Raw genomic sequence first — 19,922 nt, 5'->3', positions numbered from 1 at the left:
TTTCTTCATAGCACTTATCACCATCTGACCTAGTATACTTTTGTTCCTCCCACTAAGATGCAAGCTCTACAGGGATTTTGTCTGTTTTGCTCATTGCTCATCCCCACTGCCTGCTATGCATAGCATAGCATTCAGGTGCCCAAGAAACCTGTACTAAATGCTTACATGAGTACATGCTGGGCTTTCCTCCCTAACTAGACCTCCAAAAGCCCAGATCCTGCTTCTCTGCAGCTTCCACAGTACTGTTCCCAAGCTAGACATTGAGCAAGAGCACAATAAATACCTCTGGCATTGAACTAAATTGACACAGATGATGATTCTGCCAGGATAACCATGGAGGGATTATTATAATTATTACAGCTACACAGATGACATTTCTGCCTACTGCAGGCACACAGCCATTATCTCAACTAATTAACAAATTTATTGATTTACTAGACATCTTAGAACACTCAGAACTCTTCCAGGCCCTGGGCATAGAAAGATAAATGAGATATACTGTCTTTTCTCAGGGGGCTCTCACTCATGTGAGGGAGACAGATTTAGAAGTAGACAAATTTAGAAGTAGACAACGCAAGATGGTAAATGTAGCTATAGATAGGCATGAAGCATGCAGGGGTTATATAAGAGGGGCACCTGGCTCACTCTAGGATGAGTGTGGGTGGGGCCAAGCTCTGAAAGGTATTTAGGGATAAATAGGAGTTCACCAGGAAAAGGAAGTGTGGGATGATGGAGGAAAAGGCATTCAAGGTATATTAGAAAGTGAGTAGAAAGGGATAGTGGGCCAGGAAAAGCAAAAGAGAATGTTGTTAAATTATGAACAAAAGGTGATAGGAGAAGAGATTGGAGAAAAGGCAGAAGTCAAATTAAATCACAAAGGGTCCTGTTTACTATCAAGTACAAGGTAATCTCCTGGGGAGTAGAAAAAAATTACATACACTTCTACTTGTATCTGTCTCTCAAATAGTGTGAAACAAGCTCTGTGGCTCTACTGTGGTCTGCATGGTGGACAGCCATGTGTCCCATTCAGGAAAAACACTGTCAGGAGGCGAGGGTCGGGGCTCAGGCCCCAGGGCAGCTGACAGTGCTGCCCTCCCTGCTTGCTTCTTTGTGCGTGGGTACCATGCTCACTGCAGTTTATATGCGAATGTGTAATGGACATGCAGGTTGTATTATCTAGTTGTAATCAACAAACCCTGTAGTTTTATGAGATTTCTAAAAAACCCACATTGAGGCTACAGTTGCCCTTTGAACAACATTGGTTTGAAATGCATGGATTATCTTCTGCCTCTGCTGCCCCTGAGACAAGACCAACTCCCCCTCATCCTCCTCCTCTTCCTCGGCCTAGTTAAGGTGAAAACAGTGAGGATGCAAACTTTAATCATCCACTTCCTCTTAATGAATAGCAAATATATTTTCTCTTCCTTATGGTTTTTAAAGTTTCTTTTTCTAATTTTTTAATTTTTGTAGGTACATAGTAGGTGTATGTATTTATGGGGTACATGAGATGTTTTGATACAGGCATACTGTGCATACTAATTACATCATGGAAGATGGGGTATCCAGCCCCTCAGACATTTATCCTTTGTATTACAAATAATCCAATTATATGCTTTTTAAAATAACATGTTCTTTTCTCTAGCTTACTTCATTATAAGAATATAACATATAGTACATATACAAAATATGCGTTAATCGACTGTTTATGCTATCCGGTGGCTTCTGGTCAACAGCAGACTATTAGTAGTTAAGTTTTTGGGGAGTCAAAATGTGCACATGGATTTTCAACTGCCCAGGAGGTTGGCATCCCTAACCCCTGTGTTGTTCAAGGGCCAACTGTAATATTAGACAGATTGTCTCTTTCTTTCTTTCTCTCTCTCTATAAAACACACACATCCATACACAAACACAAAGCACAGACAAAAACAACCACAACCTCATACAGCCGACATTTCTATCCCCAGTACGAACTCTTTGCGTGATACATTCCTCGGATTTTAAAAAGTTATATAATCATAAAATCATAAATATTAATTTTTCAGCAAGAGTTAAAAGATTTTCTGGCAGTTAAATAGAATTTTATATTTGACATCATCTTAAATATTGTTTTGGGGTATGTACCTTTTGTAATGCACATGTATATTAGTGCATATATATATACATAATATTATGTGGGTACATACATGTACACATAACATATAAGTACATAAACATATCTCAGGCATTTGCTTGAACATTTTAGTCTGGAAGGGCCGCCATCAAGCATGTTTGAAGACCACTGCTGCAGGAAATGAGAACCACAGAAGATTTAAAGCCGAGGGAGATGATCAGGGTTGTGTTTTAGTGTTGGGGAGGGTTGGGGGAGAGCAAGCCAGGACAGGATAAACCTGTCCCTGCTCAGGCAAGAGATGATGGGTGCTTTGGTTACAAAGGGAAGGGATTTGAAAGTTAATCAGAAGTTAAAATGAACACAAATTCGTGATTTGGTACCAGATTATAAACTTCATGTGGGCACATTCTGCGTGTGTTTCATGAACTACTGTTCCTCTAGCTAGTGTGTATGGGTTTTAATAGATGTGTGTTGGCTGAGTGAATGGGTATACGTGAGCAGTGGCGGGTGAGTCAGGAGTGGCATGAAACTCCCCACTGTAACACCTGGGCAGCTGCTAATGTTGCCAACTTGCAAGAGAATCCCAGGAGGGGCCTCAAAAAGCCACAGACTGGAGCAAATGATGTCACACCATTTTAAAGCCAGTTTCTCTGTTGCAACTAAAAGCAGCAAAAAACTGGAAAAATAAAAATATCAATGATTTTTATAAATGTACTCAAAAGTAAAAATTAACATGAAGAAAAATATAAAATTACAATGTCTGTTTTCTAAAAATGATCTTTAACATAAACATATCAAGAAAAACCTTGGTTAATGAAAGAGACTCCATTAGATAACAGCTTATTAACTTAAAAGTGAGAGAGAGGACGGGAAAAAAGGCAACCCCCACACATATTTTCAGTCTATTCATGCTTTAAAAAAAACTCACTCAATTGAATATCCTTATATTTTAGACTTTCTGCATCCTATTATGCATATTCAGATGAGATTATGATATAAAATGTATAAACAACAGGTAAATTTTATTTTTCGGGATGAAGTAAAATGTTTCACATATCTGAGATTTAGCGTCAGGTAAAGGGATGAATATCCTGAAGGGAGGTTTTAAAAAGGTGAGGAAGGACAAATCCACAGTGTATTAGAGAAACCAGTATGCTGTCAGATCCTGCCCTAACCTCAAACGTGCTTGCACCCAGTCAACACTTGAGAATGTTTTTTAGATGGAAAGAAAGAAGGAGAAAAGGGTGCAGGAAGGTAGGAAGCGAGAGAGGGAGGGGTAGAGGGACAGAAGAAAGAAAATAGGGAAGAATTCTACAAGGAAGGAAGGGAACGAGGAGTAAGGGAAGGAAGGGAAGAAGGAAGGAAGGAAGGAAGGGAGGGAGGGAGGGAGCGAGGGAGGGAGGAAGGAAGGAAGGAAGGAATTCTACAAGTTCCATTTTTTGTGGCCTCTGACAGTGACAAAATAATGGATATGTTTGTTATAGCTTCACAATTCTTACATTCACAGACCCTGATTCACTGAGGTATATGATGCTTCTCTTAACCATACTCTGTAAGACAGGGCATTGAGTGCTATGTGTTGGCCATTAACAAATGCAATGTTCCACATGGAGTTAATTTATGACCTGGAATAGGTCTTTAGTAAATGGCACACATTGCCAACATTAAAGGTTCAATCCACCCTGTGTAGCTATTAGTGATGTTATAAAAGCAAAGGTCTTATTTCTGCTCTCTCAGAAATTATAAAAATTATGAGAAAGGTAAAAAGACAATTGCTTCAAAATTCAATGATTTTCATTAAACAATAATAGCAATACACAGAGGAAAGTACTGCTTTGAGAATAGACCCAGTCCCTACCAGAGTATGAAACTGCTATTCTTGATGGCATTTAAAAAATACTGTAAAAGGAGTAGGGTGAGATGACTTGTGCCTGTAATCCCAGCTATTTGGGAGGCCTGAGGCAGGAGGGTCACTTGTGGCCAGGAATTTGAATCCAGCCTGAATATCATAGGAAGACCTCACCATCACTAAAGAATTTTTTAAAATTTAGCTGGGCATGGTGGCATGTGCCTGTAGTCCCAGCTACTTAAGAGGCTGAAGCAGGAGGATTGCTTGAGTCCGGGACATGGATGCTGAGGTGAGCTATGATCACGTCATTACACTCCAGTCTGGGCAACAGAGTGAGACCACGTGTCAAAAACAAAAACAAAAGCAAAACAAAACTGTAGCAGAAATCATACTATCACTGAGTGGTAGCATCTTGATGTAGACTTCACCAGCTTGAAAACCATTGATCAAAGGGCCTAATTAAAGAATAATAAGTAAACATGTTCATCTTTCTTTTACAGAGGCATTAACTTTCTCCATCTTCAAAATTCATTGGGCATCCTGTTCATTCTGTACCAAATGAATTCCTCCACTGCCTAAAGAAGTCACATTTCTCTAGATTTTCTAGTTACTTGTGACTTAGAGGTTATCTATTAACATCTGTTATAAAGTAGAAATCCTTTGAAAGGTATCCTTGCCAGAGGATTTGAAGAGTCAGTGCCCTGCTGAAAAGTGAGTAATTTATGTCACATGCTTGAAAGGCCCCTGTTCTATAGCCTCTCTCTAGACCATACTTCTGCTAAAAAAAAAAAAAAAGGAAAGAGTGTGTCTGTGTGTGTGACATTCACAGGAACTTAAATTCTTCTTCCTGTCATAAAGAACAATTTTAGAAAGACTATGTATGGAAAGATAAATATGAAGTTTTAAAAGAATCACAATTATAAGTTGAAGGCTTTAATGTACTAAGTGTTAACTAAGATTTAAAAATCTTCTGATCTAGGAAGAAAAGCAATGTTAAAACATAGTTTAGAATATGTTAACTATAATAATACTTACATGCTTTTTAACTTCATTTAAAATAAAGAGAGACTGGGTATAATAAATGTAATTTGCAAATAGCCTTAGAACTTAATTTGACATAGTTAATACAAGATTGATGCTTACCTCTTCATAAACTTTCTTTGCATTGTCATTATCTCCTATCAAGAGGTATCCCACGCCAAGGTCATTTTTTAAGGAAGTATCATTGGGAAATAGTTGAACTAATCTCTGCAGGGTAAGCAGGGAACCTCTCATATGACCTGAGTAGGTGAGAATTAAAAAAAAAATAGAAATAAAAAGAGATTATGTACACTTTTGTATTGAGAATGTAAGTCATGAGAGACTATTCACCAGAGCCTGAGAACCAGCTCAAATCTGGCTTTATTAGTGGTTTACTAAGTACCTAGTAGGATTTCATAATGTAGTTGCAATGGTATTAGTAACTGCCATAAGTAGATACTGAATATGGTATTGATTATAAACATCTAAAGACATTCTCATTTTTTACATTCAGCAATGTTTACCATTTTATGTTAAATTCCTTCTCAAGAAAAACTTAATTAATAATTCCTCGTTAAAAAAAAAAAGTTCTGCTGAAATCTTTTTGGTTTATTAACTTTATGAATAGGGGATAAGCAATAAAAAGTCTTAACTAACTTCAGGGTCTAGCACCCTGTATGCAATTCGAAAAGGCACCAAAGTACATAGGACAGTACCTAACTGCTGACACATCCGCTATGAATGACAAGTGTACTCATCTCTAGGTAATGACCTAGTCATGGAGCAAATGATACATCATCCAGTATTATGGGGCCCTCTCGTGGACAAAGGCATACTTTGCACGCATGAATCATGAAAAAACCCAGCTTCAATTATCTGTATAAAAGAACATGTGCAAAAAGAGGACTAGCATCAATGAAAAAAGCCATGAATTATCTAAAGGGCTTAGTTGCCCACAATCTAGGGAAGTGATGGGAGTGTCAGTACGCTAAAGCAGCTGTATATTCCACTGCCAAACCATCTGCCATAAAGCATCACCAACTCATCCGACGGCCTATGCCCCATTACCAGCCAATCATATTCCAACCAGAACCCTAGTCATTTCCTCACTAACAAACCTGGGCTTCCTTTTCTATACCTTTCCTTCCCCCTATCTGCCCACCTAGGCTCACACTTTCTTCTAGAATTCTCCTATTATCCACAACAAAAGCATGGACACAAACTCCTCCTGCAGCCATCTGCTCCCCATCCCTTCCACTCCGCATCTGGGAACCCTGTTGTGTTGTGACCAACTTCACCACCTTGTCATTTTCACTAAAATCTTCTGTCTCCATTTGCCTCAGAGCCTCCTCGAGTGAACTTGCTTTATTCTCAAGGACATTCTGAGAGGACTACATTCAAATGCTGATGGATTGCTGTGGAAGAGGCAGTCACCTTCCCAGGGCCGAGGACAGGGTGAGGCCAGAGAGGCACTCAGAGTTAGATTTCAGAGGATGCCAAAAAAGTTCATAATTTTGATGTGAAGGCTAGTTTAATGCATCCTTTTAAAAAATCAATATTAATGTAAAACATTCATGATGAAGAAAATGTTAACACTTTAGTGACAGAATCACTAAACAGTGCTAAGCAGAGCCATAGTGGAGACTGAGGCAAGAGGAAAACTCAGTAATGCTAATTCTTTTTTTTTTTTTTTTTTGAGATGGAGTCTTGCTCTGTCGCCCAGGCTGGAGTGCAGTGGCATGATCTCGGCTCACTGCAACCTCTGCCTTCCGGGTTCAAGTGATTCTCCTGCCTCAGCCTCTTGAGTAGCTGGGATTACAGGTGCCCGCCACTATGCCCGGCTAACTTTTGTATTTTCAGTAGAGACCGGGTTTCACCATGTTGGCCAGGCAGGCCTGGAACTCCTGACCTCAGGTGATCTGCCCGTCTTGGCTTCCCAAAGTGCTGGGATTACAGGCGTGAGCCACTGCGTCCGGGCAGTAATGCTGATTGTGCGTCCATGGCGAGTGCCCGCATTGCCTCTCTGGAGTCCCGGCCCTGCCTTTTCTGTGCTGAATTTGTGCTGCATGTTTTTGTTCTGCTGCACTGGTCCCTATGAATATTAGTTTAACTGACCATTTCTTATCATTTTTAATCATCACATGGACTTTAGTCCTATTTTGTTTATCTACAAAAGTGATACAACTCCTCTTCATTCTAATCCTCAGAAAACCGATAGGAGGGTCCATTGGGCCTTGACTCTAATCTATAGGAGCCTCCCCTAAGTGACATTAATAATCTGTCCATGTAACTATCTTGCCAGCCGAGCATCTGCCTTGGCAGTGACTCATAGCTTAGCTCCTTCCCTCCATGTTGACTAATGATCTGTTATGGGGAGAGAATTGTAAGCCTGGTTATGGTGAAGTTAGCTAACAGCTAGTCTTACTTGCCTTTGGTACTGGGAACCTGGGTCAGTCCAGAGGATGGTATATGATGTTCTATATTATGTATGCTACTTTTAGCATCTAGCTGGTATCATTTTTCCTCAAATGATAGTCTTTAGATTGTAGCCTCCTAAATCTGATGATATATGATATGATGTTCTTTTCAAAGTATTTGCAAATTTACTTCATGATTTTTTTTTCTAGCATTTATTCTTGATATAGGGTCAAATCTCACCAGTAAATTTTTTTTAGAGTACCAGAAACAGCTATTATTCATTTATACAAAATTTCCACAGATAATTTCAACCTCCATGAATCATTTTGCTATAGTTAAGGAAGAAAAGAATTTGGTATCACAGGAAGAGTTTTTTATTCCAGACCTATTAATCTATTAGCTATGATTCCTTAGGCAAATTATACAAGCTATCATAAAATGGGAAGAAAGAGGGAGAAGAGAGCTAGCAGAGATTTGTTCATGAAATTTAAGGGAAGAAAACATCTCCATAAGATAAAAGTGTAAGATGAAGTAGCAAGTGCTAATGTAGAAGCTGTAGCAAGTTTCCAGAAGATCTAGCTAAGGTCACTGATGAAGTGATCTACACTAAACAGCAGATTTTCTATGTAGACAAAATCACTGTCTATTGGAAGAAGATGCCTTCAGGACTTTCATAGTGAGAGAGGAGAAGTCAATGCCTGCTTTCAAAGTTTTGAGGATACACCTACTGCGTTGTTAGGAGCTAATGCAGCCGGATACTTTAAGTTGAAGCCAGTGCTCACTTACGATTTTGAAAAACCTGAGGCCCTTAAAAATTATGCTAACTCTACTCTACTTGTGCTCTATAAATGGGAAAACAAAGTCTGGATGATAGGACATCTAGCATGGTTTATTGAATATTTTAAGCCCACTGTTGAGTCCTTAAAAAAAAAAGATTCCTTTCAAAATATTACTGCTCATTGATAAGCACCTGGTCACCAAGAACTCTGATGGAGATGTATAAGGAGGTGAACGGTGTTCTCATGCCTGCTAACACAACATCCACTCTGCAGTTCATGGATCAAGGAGAAATTTAGACTTTTAAGTTCTATTATTTAATAAATACATTTTATTTAAATGTCAAAATATAAAAACTAACAGGAGTTTGGGGAGGAAGTTGCTTCCAACCCTCATTAATGACTTTGAGGGGTTCAAGACTTCAGTGGAGGAAGTAACTACAAATGTGGAAATAGCAAGATAACTAGAATTAGAAGTGGATCCTAAAGATGTGACTGATTTGCTGCAATCTCATGATCAAACTTTAATAGATGAGTAGTTGCTTCTTACAGATGAGCAAAGAAAGTGGTTTCTTGCGACGGAATGTACTCCTGGTGAAGACGCAGTGAACATTGTTGAAATGGCAACAAAGGATTTAGAATATTCCATAAACTTTGTTGATAAGGCAGTGGCAGGGTTTGAGAGGACTGACTCCAATTTTGAAAAAAGTTCTGGAGGCAAAATACTGTCAAACAGCATTTCAAACTACAGAGAAATCTTTCCTGAAAGGAAGAGTCAATCAATGCAGCAAACTTCATTGTTGCCTTATTTTAAGAAATTGCCTCAGTCACCCCAACCTTCAACAACCACCACCCTGATCAGTCACTGGCTATTAACATTGAGGCAAGACCCTCCATCAGCAAAAGGATTACAACTCACTGAAGGCTCAGATTATCGTTAGCATTTTTTAGCAATAACATATTTTTAAATTAGGGTTTGGACATTGTCTTTTAAGCCATAATGTTATTTCACACTTAAGACACTATGACATAGTATAAATACAACTTTTAGATACCCTGGGAAATCAAAAAATTTGTGTAACTCTCTTTATTCTGATGGTCTGGAACCAAACCCACAGTATCTGTGAGGCATGCCTCTATTAAGGTTAGGATTACAATTTCAGTTTTAGAGATGGTGAGCCTAGGACAGACACATTACTTGAAATCAGTTGTAAAACTCAGGTTTTCTCCCACGTAATTCTTCTAAGAGAAGAATACACTCTTCAGCTTCTTCAAGATAAAAAGTATGCCATTTCCTACTGAATTACCTTTGATTGCATCTTACCTAGAAATTGTTGCCTGTCTGAGCGACGCTTCAAACTCAGCTTCAGCAGGTCTGCAGGGACATCAGGTAGGCTGGCCACCTCTTGGTAGGTCTCAATGGCTCCACGTAGCACCTCATTACTTCTCCTCTTCTCAGCCAAATCATCCTCACACTAGAAGAAGTCCCCAGACTGGATAAATGTCCTATGACTAGCTGTGTTTGTAATTACCCAAAATATTCATAAAAAGTTAACTTTTGGACATGCTTTAAAAGAAATGTAAGACACATTAGCCTTTTCTCCTTATCAAGAGATAAAAAAAAAACTAACAAAAGATAGAAAATCAACACACTATTTTAATAATACAAAGTAAAGTTTGTTACTAAAGACAAGAAAGAATGTCATAAATGCAGGACTAATACACGCTGGGGCTGAAGGAGATGTATGTCCTATTACACACTAACATTATATAGGCAGGTCTCCAGCCCAAGTTCCTGTTCGTTCATTAATTTATTCGTGTATGCATTCGTTCATTTAACAACTGTTTTCTGGGAAAGAGGCACTCTTCTACAAATGTGGCAGGCATATTGAACAAAACTGACAAAGCCCTTTTTGCTTCTACTTTGCATCCATTTTGGAAAGGTGGCAAATATAATAAACAAATAAAGGTACTATGTGTCTAACAGCCATAAGTGCTGCGGATAAAAACAAAGCAGGCTTAGGAGTGCTGGGTAGGAATGGTAAGAAGTTGCTAATTTAATCAGGATAACTGGGGAGGGCCTGAAAGAAGAGAGGGAGCAAATTATGAAGATACCTTGGGGAGTAGCATTCTAGGCAGGGAAAAGAGCAAGAGCAAAGGCTTGGAGGTAGGAGTGAGGAATCGAGGAAAGGCCAGTGCAGTGGAGGGGAGGAAAGGGAAGACCAATGGAGGCCATGAGGTAAAGTAGGGCCTGGCAAGATACTGACAATTCTAGTACACAAAGTGAGATGGGAAGACAATGGGGGCTTTTGAAATGATCTGATGTATGTATTGAAAGGATCATGGTGGCAGCCGTATGGAGAACAGACTGAGAAGCTGGGAGAGGCAGAACACTCCAGCAGGAATCCAGGTGTGGGATGGTTACGGCTTGGACTAAGGTAGCAGTAATGGAAGTGGTAACAAGTGGTCAGATTATAGATACATTTTGAAGGTCAGAGCCAACAGATTTGCTGATGGTCTAAATGTAGGGTGTGAGAAAAGAGGAGAGAGAAAAACCAAGAATGAACAAGGTTTGGGCTTCAGTGATTACTGAATGAACCGTCATTCCTTGAGAATGGGAAGAAAGGGCAAAAGCAAGTTTGGGGGCAGTATAGAATCATGAGATTTGTTTTGGACATATTAAACCTAAAATGCCTATAAGATATCCAAATGGAGTTATTGACCAGGAAGGGGCATATATGAGTCTGAAGTTCAGGAGGGAGGTCAGAGTAAGAGAAGTTGAGTGTGGGAATCATCAAGGATGAAGATGGTATGTAAAGCTAGGAAGCTAGAAGCAGTCGAGAGTGTAGACAGAGAAAAGAAGCGGTCCAAGAACTGAATCCTAAAGAACTCCAATGTTTAAAGGTCATTAGAGATCAGGATAACAAGGGAGGAGCAGCAAAAAGGAGGGAGCACCACAGTACTGCAGGTTCAAGAGAACATGAGATGGAAGGAGGTGGAGATAACTCTTTTGAAGAGTTTCACTGTAAAGGGGAGCAGAAAAATGAGCCAGCTGGCAGAGGGTAATGTGCAGACAAGGGGAGTTCTTTAAGGATGGGACATAGTACAGCATGTTTCCAAGGAGATGCAAGAGACTCAGTAGAGAGGGAAAATCTGATGATACAGAAGGAGACACAAAAATTAGAGGGATGTCCTTCAGCAGGTGAGAGAGGAACAGGGACCAGAATAGTCCATCTGTGCTAACAGGAGGGAAGGCAGAGCATATGGGCACAGGGAGAGGATGGCTGTTAGCACAGTAGCAGCATCATGTGGAAATTGTCTGGATATTTCTGTTTTCTTAACGAAATAAGAATCAACATTCTTAGCTGGAAACTGAGAATGGAGAGTAAAATACTGGAGTAAGGAAGAGAGAGGAGAATGTGTAAAATGTGATCAATATCTCATCAGATTTAGGAGGCTACAATCTGAAGGCTATTATTTGAGGAAAAATGATTCTGGCCAGATGCTAAAAGTAGCATATATATTTTTTTCTCAGAATATTTAAACATGTTTATGTTGTTCAAATGTGTGCTGTAGTTAATATATAGATGTATGCAGAACCAAAATAAAGTATCGCTCCATAATTTGAGGGCACAGTAAGAAAATGACCCATCCCTCTCATATCCCAAAGTAAAAAACAAACAAAGAAACAAACAAACAAACAAACCTAAGAATCAGCACAAATTGACAAAATAAGACAACTATGGGATTTTTTTTTCCACAAAATAAGACATCAATGAAATAACTTGATAATATGAACTGATTAGGATAAATTACCCAAGATGATGAGAACTAGAATTAAAGTGATAGAAGTGGACAGATTTATGAAAAAGAAAACTTGGTAGGATAAAAATCTCTAGATTAGAAAACGAAATTCCCCCTTGCTAAATGGAGATATGCTCCAGATCATTCACTATCTATGGAAGTCTGTAAATGGTCTCCAGAATAGTCTTATCTACCAGGAGAGAAAGTCCAGCGTCAATGACCCACACTGATCATGATGCTGGCATGGCCTTCTATCATATATTCATATACTGGCTCTTCTGTATAGGTATCGGCTCCTTGTGAGTTTTGTTATAGTGAGTTAACTCCCCAGAATATGAATGTTGATAGATAACTTTGCAGAAACACAGAGTTCTAGACCTGAGAGTCCTTTCAAAACCGTCTACAGATGTTCACTGACTTTCGATGGGTTTACACCACATGGTAAGCTGAAAACATCGTAAGTCAAAATGTATTTAATACAGATAAACTACTGAACATCATAGCTTAGCAGAGCCTACATTAAATGTGCTCAGAAAACTGAATCAGCCTACATTTGTGCAAAATTACCTAGCATATAGCCTATTTTATAATAAAATGTTGAATATCTCATGTAATTTATTTGATATGATACTGAAGTACAGTTTCTACTGAATGTGTATCACTTTCACACCATTATAAAGTTGAAAAATTGTTAAGAAAAACCATTGTAAATTGTAAACCATCTGTGGTTCACTCTCTTCATTTTGAACCTACAGAGTGCCCAAAAAGATCCTGGAACTGGAGGTCTCCGTAGCATTAGTGGGAGGACAAATGCCTACCAAGATAATCCTTCTTTATTGAGATTGGAATAAACATCTTTAAACTCAATCTGAAAAAGGAGAGAGATAGTATAATCTGTATGCCTTGTCCCCTCTCTGGTGCCCCAGGGCCCTTTGTTTTAATGAAATATTAACATTTACAACTTGCAGAATTGGAAAAATATCACTACTAAAATGGCACATAATTCTTTATAAGCTCTTGAATAAAACTGATAGGCACTTGCACTGAAAAGTCTGCAGATTGATTTTTATCAGTTTAGCATCTGTAGATAAAACAAGCTAAACTGAAACTGAATATTTGTTACAGGATGTTAACATCGCAAAGCCTTTTGTTGACTTTAACTAATTCACCCAACCAATCTTCCTATGAGATGTGTCATTTTCTGCCTCAAAGGCATTAATGGTTTGTGAAAGATAATAAAGTGAATTGGGTTTATATTTTAATATTTTGTGTCCAGTGTTCAGGGAACTTGATCAAAATTAATTTTGGTGATATGAAGAAAAAGACAATATCAGTGCTACTTTAGAAATGAGAGATACTATAGTTTATATATGACTTAATGTTGCTAAATTTTAAAAATTTGTTGGAATATTCCAAAGTAATTGTTTAATCTGCTAACAAAGAATGAAAAAGTCATAATTTCTTCCTATAAAACCCATCTTCCATTGAATTTTTATTTTTAAAACTACCATGAATTTGAAGTTTCCTTTAAATTACTCTATTAAAATTTAATTTACCATGGCTAAATTTTGCTGTATGCCACATTAATATTAATAGCAATAACACATTGAAGCATAATAGCATAGAGATAAAAGATATTGCTTGAAGCCTAAATCTCAATTTTCTACTGTGACATAAGGATATACAGTCATCCTTAGTTATATACTGGAGATTAGTTCCAAGACCACCGCCATCACTGCCGCACCGCAATACCTCAGCCTGCAGATGCTCAGGTTCCTGATATAAAATGGTATAGTATTTGCATATTGCCTATCCATATCCTCCTGTATAATTTAAATCATCACTAGATTACTTATACCCAATACAATGTAACTTCTATGTAAATAGTTGTTATATTGTATCATTTTTATTTGTATTATTTTAATTGTTGCAGTGTTATTTTTTATTTTTTTTCTGAATATTTTCAATCTGTGGTTGGTTGAATCCATGGATATGGAACATGAGGATTCAGAGGGCTGACTGTAAATATAACAATCACACTGTTTCAAGAGCATTTCATTTACTTAGACTTTGGTACTCACAATGAATATTATATATAAGGAAAACTTATAAGGTATAAAACATTTTTGCCATAATTAAATTAGCATTTGCATAAACCATTTCTCTCTCTAGTTAATATGCTTCTCTTAATGAAATGACTTAATACTAGTGATAAAAAACACTACTTATTTGAATAGGCATGATCTTTTTGGTAACAAACACACTCTCTCTTACTTAATAGCAAAATGATTTAGCAATTTTAGAGAATTACTGACCAAATTAATTTTTAAAAATCATACAGTTGCTGTCTGCTAAAGTTGGTCTGTACCATGCACAAGAGGAACTTATTTGAATCAATTTTTCACAAATTTAATTAAAATCGAATTTAAAAATATATTAATTACTTTTTAATGGAGATATAAGAAGATACTGAGCATCTGGATCTCAAGTGGTCACCACCTTCAGTTCAGAACAAAATTCACTTGTTTTATCTACAGCTGAGTTAGTTCCTGTGTGTGTCCTGCACGAATGTCTGCATGGACCTTCTCCAGAGGGGTGTTGTCAGCATCTCCTCTGTCTGGAAAATTTCTGCACTCTGAATCTACCATTTCCCAGTAGGATTGACAATCTGGACCTCTAGGCAGAGCTGTTGGAGCTTTACTTCCTGGCACATTTTGATATCCTGCCCTGGCTTTTCCTCCAAGTTCCAGGCTCTGTGAATCCAATGGTCTACTTAACATGTCCACCTGAATGTCTCATAGGCATCACACACTTAATAAGACCAACAGCAAACTCTTGAACTCTTGACTTCTGCAACACTCCAGACTTGCTCTTCCTGGTCAGTAACTGGCATTATCCTCTACTCAGCTGGCCGAACCAAAAACTCAGGGGTCAGCCTTGAGTCCTCTTCCTCTGACGTTTTTACATCTAATCCATCCTCAAGTCCTTTCAGCTCCACCACCTGCCCACTTCCCTTATCTCCATGGCCGTGAACGCAGTCCAAGCCACTAGCATCTCTTGTGTACACTTGCAATAGCCTTCTATTCTTTTTGCATCTACTTTTGCCTCCATAATTCATTTTCCACTTAGTAACCAAAGCAAACTTTACAAAAAACAACCAGACTGTTGGCACAAGGATGCCCTCTCTCACCACTCCTATTCGACGTAGTATTGGAAGTTCTGGCCAGGGTAATCCGGCAAGAGAAAGAAATAAAGCGTATTCAAATAGAGAGGAAGTCAAATTGTCTGTTTGCAGATGACATGATTGTATATTTAGAACACCCCATCGTCTCACCCCTAAAACTCCTTAAGCTGATAAGCAACTTCAGCAAAGGCTCAGGATACAAAATCAATGTGCAAAAATCACAAGCATTCCTATATACCAATAATAGACAAGCAGAGAGCCAAATCATGAGTGAACTCCCATTCACAATTGCTTCAAAGAGAATTAAACACCTAGGAATACAACTTACAAAGGATGTGAAGGACCTCTTCAAGGAGAACTACAAACCACTGCTCAAGGAAATAAGAGAGGACACAAACAAATGGAAAAACATTCCATGCTCATGGATAGGAAGAATCAATATCGTGAAAATGGCCATACTGCCCAAAGTAATTTATAGATTAAATGCTATCCCCATCAAGCTACAATTCACTTTCTTCACAGCATTAGAAAAAAACTACTTTAAATTTCATATGGAACCAAAAAAGAGCCATATAGCCAAGACAATCCTAAGCAAAAAGAACAAAGCTTGGAGGCATCACACTACCTGACTTCAAACTACACTACAAGGCTATAGTAACCAAAACAGCATGGTACTGGTACCAAAACAGATATATAGACCAATGGAACAGAACAGAGGCCTCAGAAATAACAACACACATCTACAACCATCTGATCTTTAACAAACCTGAGAAAAACAAGCAATGGGGAAAGGATTCCCTATTTAATAAATGGTATTGGGAAAACTGGCTAGCCATATGCAGAAAACTGAAACTGGACCCTTTCCTTATACCTTATACAAAAATTAAAGACTTAAATGTAAGGCCTAAAACCATAAAAACCTGAGAAGAAAACCTAGGCAATACCATTCAGGACACAGGCATGGGCAAAGACTTCATGACTAAGACACCAAAAGCAACAGTAACAAAAGCCAAAATTGACAAATAGGATCGAATTAAACTAAAGAGCTTCTGCACAGCAAAAGGAACTATCATCAAAGTGAACAGGCAACCTACAGAATGGGAGAAAATTTTTGCAATCTACCTGTCTGACAAAGAGCTAATATCCAGAATCTACAATGAACTTAAACAAATTTACAAGAAAAAAACAAACAACCCCATCAAAAAGTGGGTGAAGGATATGAACGGACACTTCTCAAAAGAAGACATTTATGTGGCCAACAAACATGAAATAAAGCTCATCATCACTGGTCATTAGAGAAATGCAAATCAAAACCAGAATGAGATACCATCTCATGCCAGTTAGAATGGCGATCATTAAAAAGTCAAGAAACAACAGATTATAGAGAAGATGTGGAAAAATAGGAATGCTTTTACACTGTTGGTGGGAGTGTAAATTAGTTCGACCATTGTGGAAGACAGTGTGGTAATTCCTCAAGGATCTAGAACCAGATATACCATTTGACCCAGCAATCCCATTACTGGGTATATACCCAAAGGATTATAAATCATTCTACTATAAAGACACATGCACACGTATGTTTATTGTGGCACCATTCACAATAGCAAAGACTTGGAACCAACCCAAATGCCCATCAATGATAGACTGGATAAAGAAAATGTGGCACATATACACCACAGAATACTATGCAACCATAAAAACGGATGAGTTCATGTCTTTTACAGGGACGTGGATGAAGCTGGAAACCATCATTCTCAGCAAACTAACACAGGAACAGAAAACCAAATACCACATGTTCTCACTCATAAGTGGGAGTTGAACAATGAGAACACATGGACACAGGGAGGGCAACATCACACACCGAGGCCTGTCAGGGGTGGGGGGCTAGGGGAGGGATAGCATTAGGAGAAATACCTAATATAGGTGATGGGTTGATGGGTGCAGCAAACCACCATGGCATGTGTATACCTATGTAACAAACCTCCATGTTCTGCACATGTATCCCAGAACTTACAGTATAAAAACAAACAAATAAACAAAACCCAAAAAAACAAACAAACCCTCCCATGGCTTCTCAGCACATGTAGAATAAAATCTGCAAGGTCGCAGCCTCCTTGATCCTTGCTTCCCTGCCCCAGCATGCCCTTCTTTCTTTCCTCAGGCTTATCCCAAGATTGTTTTCCTGCCTCAAAGCCTTTGACTTGCTGCTTTCTCTTGCCTGGATAGCTCCTTCTAGTAATATAACCTCCTCACATCTCAGCCACATGTTGCCTCCCCAGAGAGACCTTTCCTGCCCAACTTGTCCAAAGTGCTGTCTGCCCCGTTCTTTCAGTCATGTTACCTGCAGCCAAAAAAATCTTAATAGGTGTGCTCTTCATTCCATTACATTTCCTTATTTTCTTTACAGCATGTCTTATTAGGTAAGATGATCTAACATATTTATTCTTAATACTTTATAACGTTCTTTAAGTACATATTTATTTATAAAGACTTTCAGGGCTGTGCTCAAATGTCACCTCCTTGATGAGACCTTTCCCTGCCACCTTTCATACCACGTCGACCCCCTCACGTGTCTGTTGGCTGTTCTCTGTTTTCTTTTTCCTCTGCTTGGCACTTAGCCCTAGAAAGCATATACATTGGACTTACTTGTCTTATGCATTGTCTTCCCCTTTACAATGGAAACTCTGTAAGCGCTAGGGCTTTTAAAATATGTTCTATTGATGGCTGTATCTCTAATGCTTAGAACAGGGCCTAGCACACAGTGGGCTTTCACCAAATATTTGTTAATAATTAAAAAAATCTTCCACTGGAATCCACAAGAATGTTCACTGTATTGTTTTGTAATTATTTTTAAATTTTCTGTATATTATGATGTTTTGACATCTTAAAAAAACCTCTCTGGCTAGGGAGAGACTGCCCTGAGCTAGACAATTCTGAGATGGCCAGTGCTCAGCCAGGAGAAAGCTTTTAATATGCAAATTAACCAATCCAGAGTCACGCCTCCTCTACTTTAATCATCTCAGGGCCAGGTACCACCCCTGTAGGCAAAAGGTACTACCTCTGTAGGCAAAAGGTACCACCGCTGTAGGCTGAAATTATTCAAACCAGCCAGTCCTAAACTGTTCACCCTGCCCTACTTTGCCTCTTCCATGGAAACCTCAATAAAGGCTATGGCCAAACCTTCCCCTCGCTCTTGCCTACCATCCCCTGATCACCTTGAGTCTTTCCCATGTAGCCCTGTTTGGCATGCTGGGCCTCCTGTCTCTAGGACTTGTGAGCATAATAAACTTTGCTTTTTCCTAATCCTGTCCTGTGAGACCTCTTGTAGCTGCACCTGACTAACCATCTCATAAAAGAATGCAAAACAGACATTCCCAGGGCCTAAAACACAGACATGCAGTGGGTTTATGCAGTTACAGGTGAAAGGGGACATGCTTCATGAAAGAAGTTGGAAACTAGAGAAAGCCAGATAAGAAAGGAGACAGTGGGAGATGAGGATAAAGGTAGCTGCTAAGAAATGAGTCCGTTGGAAAAAACTATAGAGACATCAAAGTATGTTCCACTTTATATTTTAGAAAGGTCTTTCCTAAGCATACTTGCAACCTCCGGTTATAAAACTGAGAGTCTGAATGCTCTGAGGAGCCTCAAGTGAACACTGTATGGTGGGATTAGATGGAACGGGACATGAGGGGATGGTAAATCAATGACAAAAGTGTTACTGTTTATTTTCTTTTCAAAGCCAGAGAGAAGTCATATGGAGGGGGAGCAGAAAAAAATGTTACTAAATTCAGCAGCATGCAATAGTGATAATTGTATTTCTTGCTTATGCATATACATGAGAAACTGATTCTGTAGAGAAATTAGAAAGGGAAAATAGTGAGGAGTAAAAAATTCAATTACACAAAACACATGAACGTCAAAAAAGTGTCCTAAGGAGAAGGGTCTCAGAATACCTGCGCCTTCCCATATCTTGCTCGTGGACTCTGAGGGTATTTGCGTACTAGTTCTTTAAATGCATTCACGGCTTCCTCAATTTTTCCCTGTTAGAAAGACAAAATTACATAAATAAAATAAATTAAAATGAATAATCAATCAATATTGTTATTTAATATTCAGCAAGTGGTTTTGTCAGAGTTTCCTAGATTCCATCCTGAGTGTAAAGACAGTTTTATCTAAGATTTTTAAAAAAGCTATATTAAGGCAAACAGAAAACTAGTAATGAACACATATTTACTTAATTTTTAAAAAGACAGAAGGACAGAAAACCAAACACCACATGTTCTCACTCATAGGTGGGAATTGAACAATGAGAACACTTGGACACAGGGTGGGGAACATCACACACCGGGGCCTGTCGTGGGGTGGGGGGATGGAGGAGGGCTAGCATTAGGAGATATACCTAATGTACATGACGGGTGAACGGGTGCACCACACCAACATGGCACATGTATACTGTATACATATGTAACAAACCTGCACATTGTGCACATGTACCATAGAACTTAAAGTATAATAATAAAAACATAAATAAATAAATAAAATGACAAAAAAAAAAGAAAATGGCAAGGATGCCCAATCTCGCAAAAAAAAAAAAAAAAAAAAAGACAAGACACCTGATAAATGATGTAATATGTGGTTTTGCTAAAGAAATTGAATTTTCCTTCAATATAAGTACAGGTTCTACCATGTTCTCGAATATTGTATTAGTCTGTTTTCACACTGCTATAAAAAATACCTGAGACTGGATAATTTATAAAGGAA

The 19,922-nt window shown here is 38.5% G+C and overlaps 1 protein-coding gene across 38 annotated transcripts in view; it reads right to left on the bottom strand.

The window, feature by feature from the left end:
- Positions 1 to 19,922, bottom strand: part of ASPH (aspartate beta-hydroxylase) — a 223,649-nt gene that overhangs the window by 56,433 nt on the left and 147,294 nt on the right. For all 38 annotated transcript variants that reach the window (XM_004047076.5, XM_055349301.2, XM_063709258.1 and 35 more), the window contains 3 exons: positions 19,115 to 19,201; positions 9,498 to 9,648; positions 5,103 to 5,239 (listed from right to left, as the gene is read on the bottom strand). In XM_004047076.5, the coding sequence (XP_004047124.5) occupies positions 5,103 to 5,239; positions 9,498 to 9,648; positions 19,115 to 19,201 (375 nt within the window). The remainder of the gene's footprint in view (positions 1 to 5,102; positions 5,240 to 9,497; positions 9,649 to 19,114; positions 19,202 to 19,922) is intronic.

This window comes from Gorilla gorilla, chromosome 7 (genome assembly GCF_029281585.2).
Source record: "Gorilla gorilla gorilla isolate KB3781 chromosome 7, NHGRI_mGorGor1-v2.1_pri, whole genome shotgun sequence".
NCBI classification, from domain to species: Eukaryota; Metazoa; Chordata; class Mammalia; order Primates; family Hominidae; genus Gorilla; species Gorilla gorilla.
Note: the sequence above shows the minus strand (reverse complement) of the source record. Positions and strands in the feature narration are given on the sequence as shown.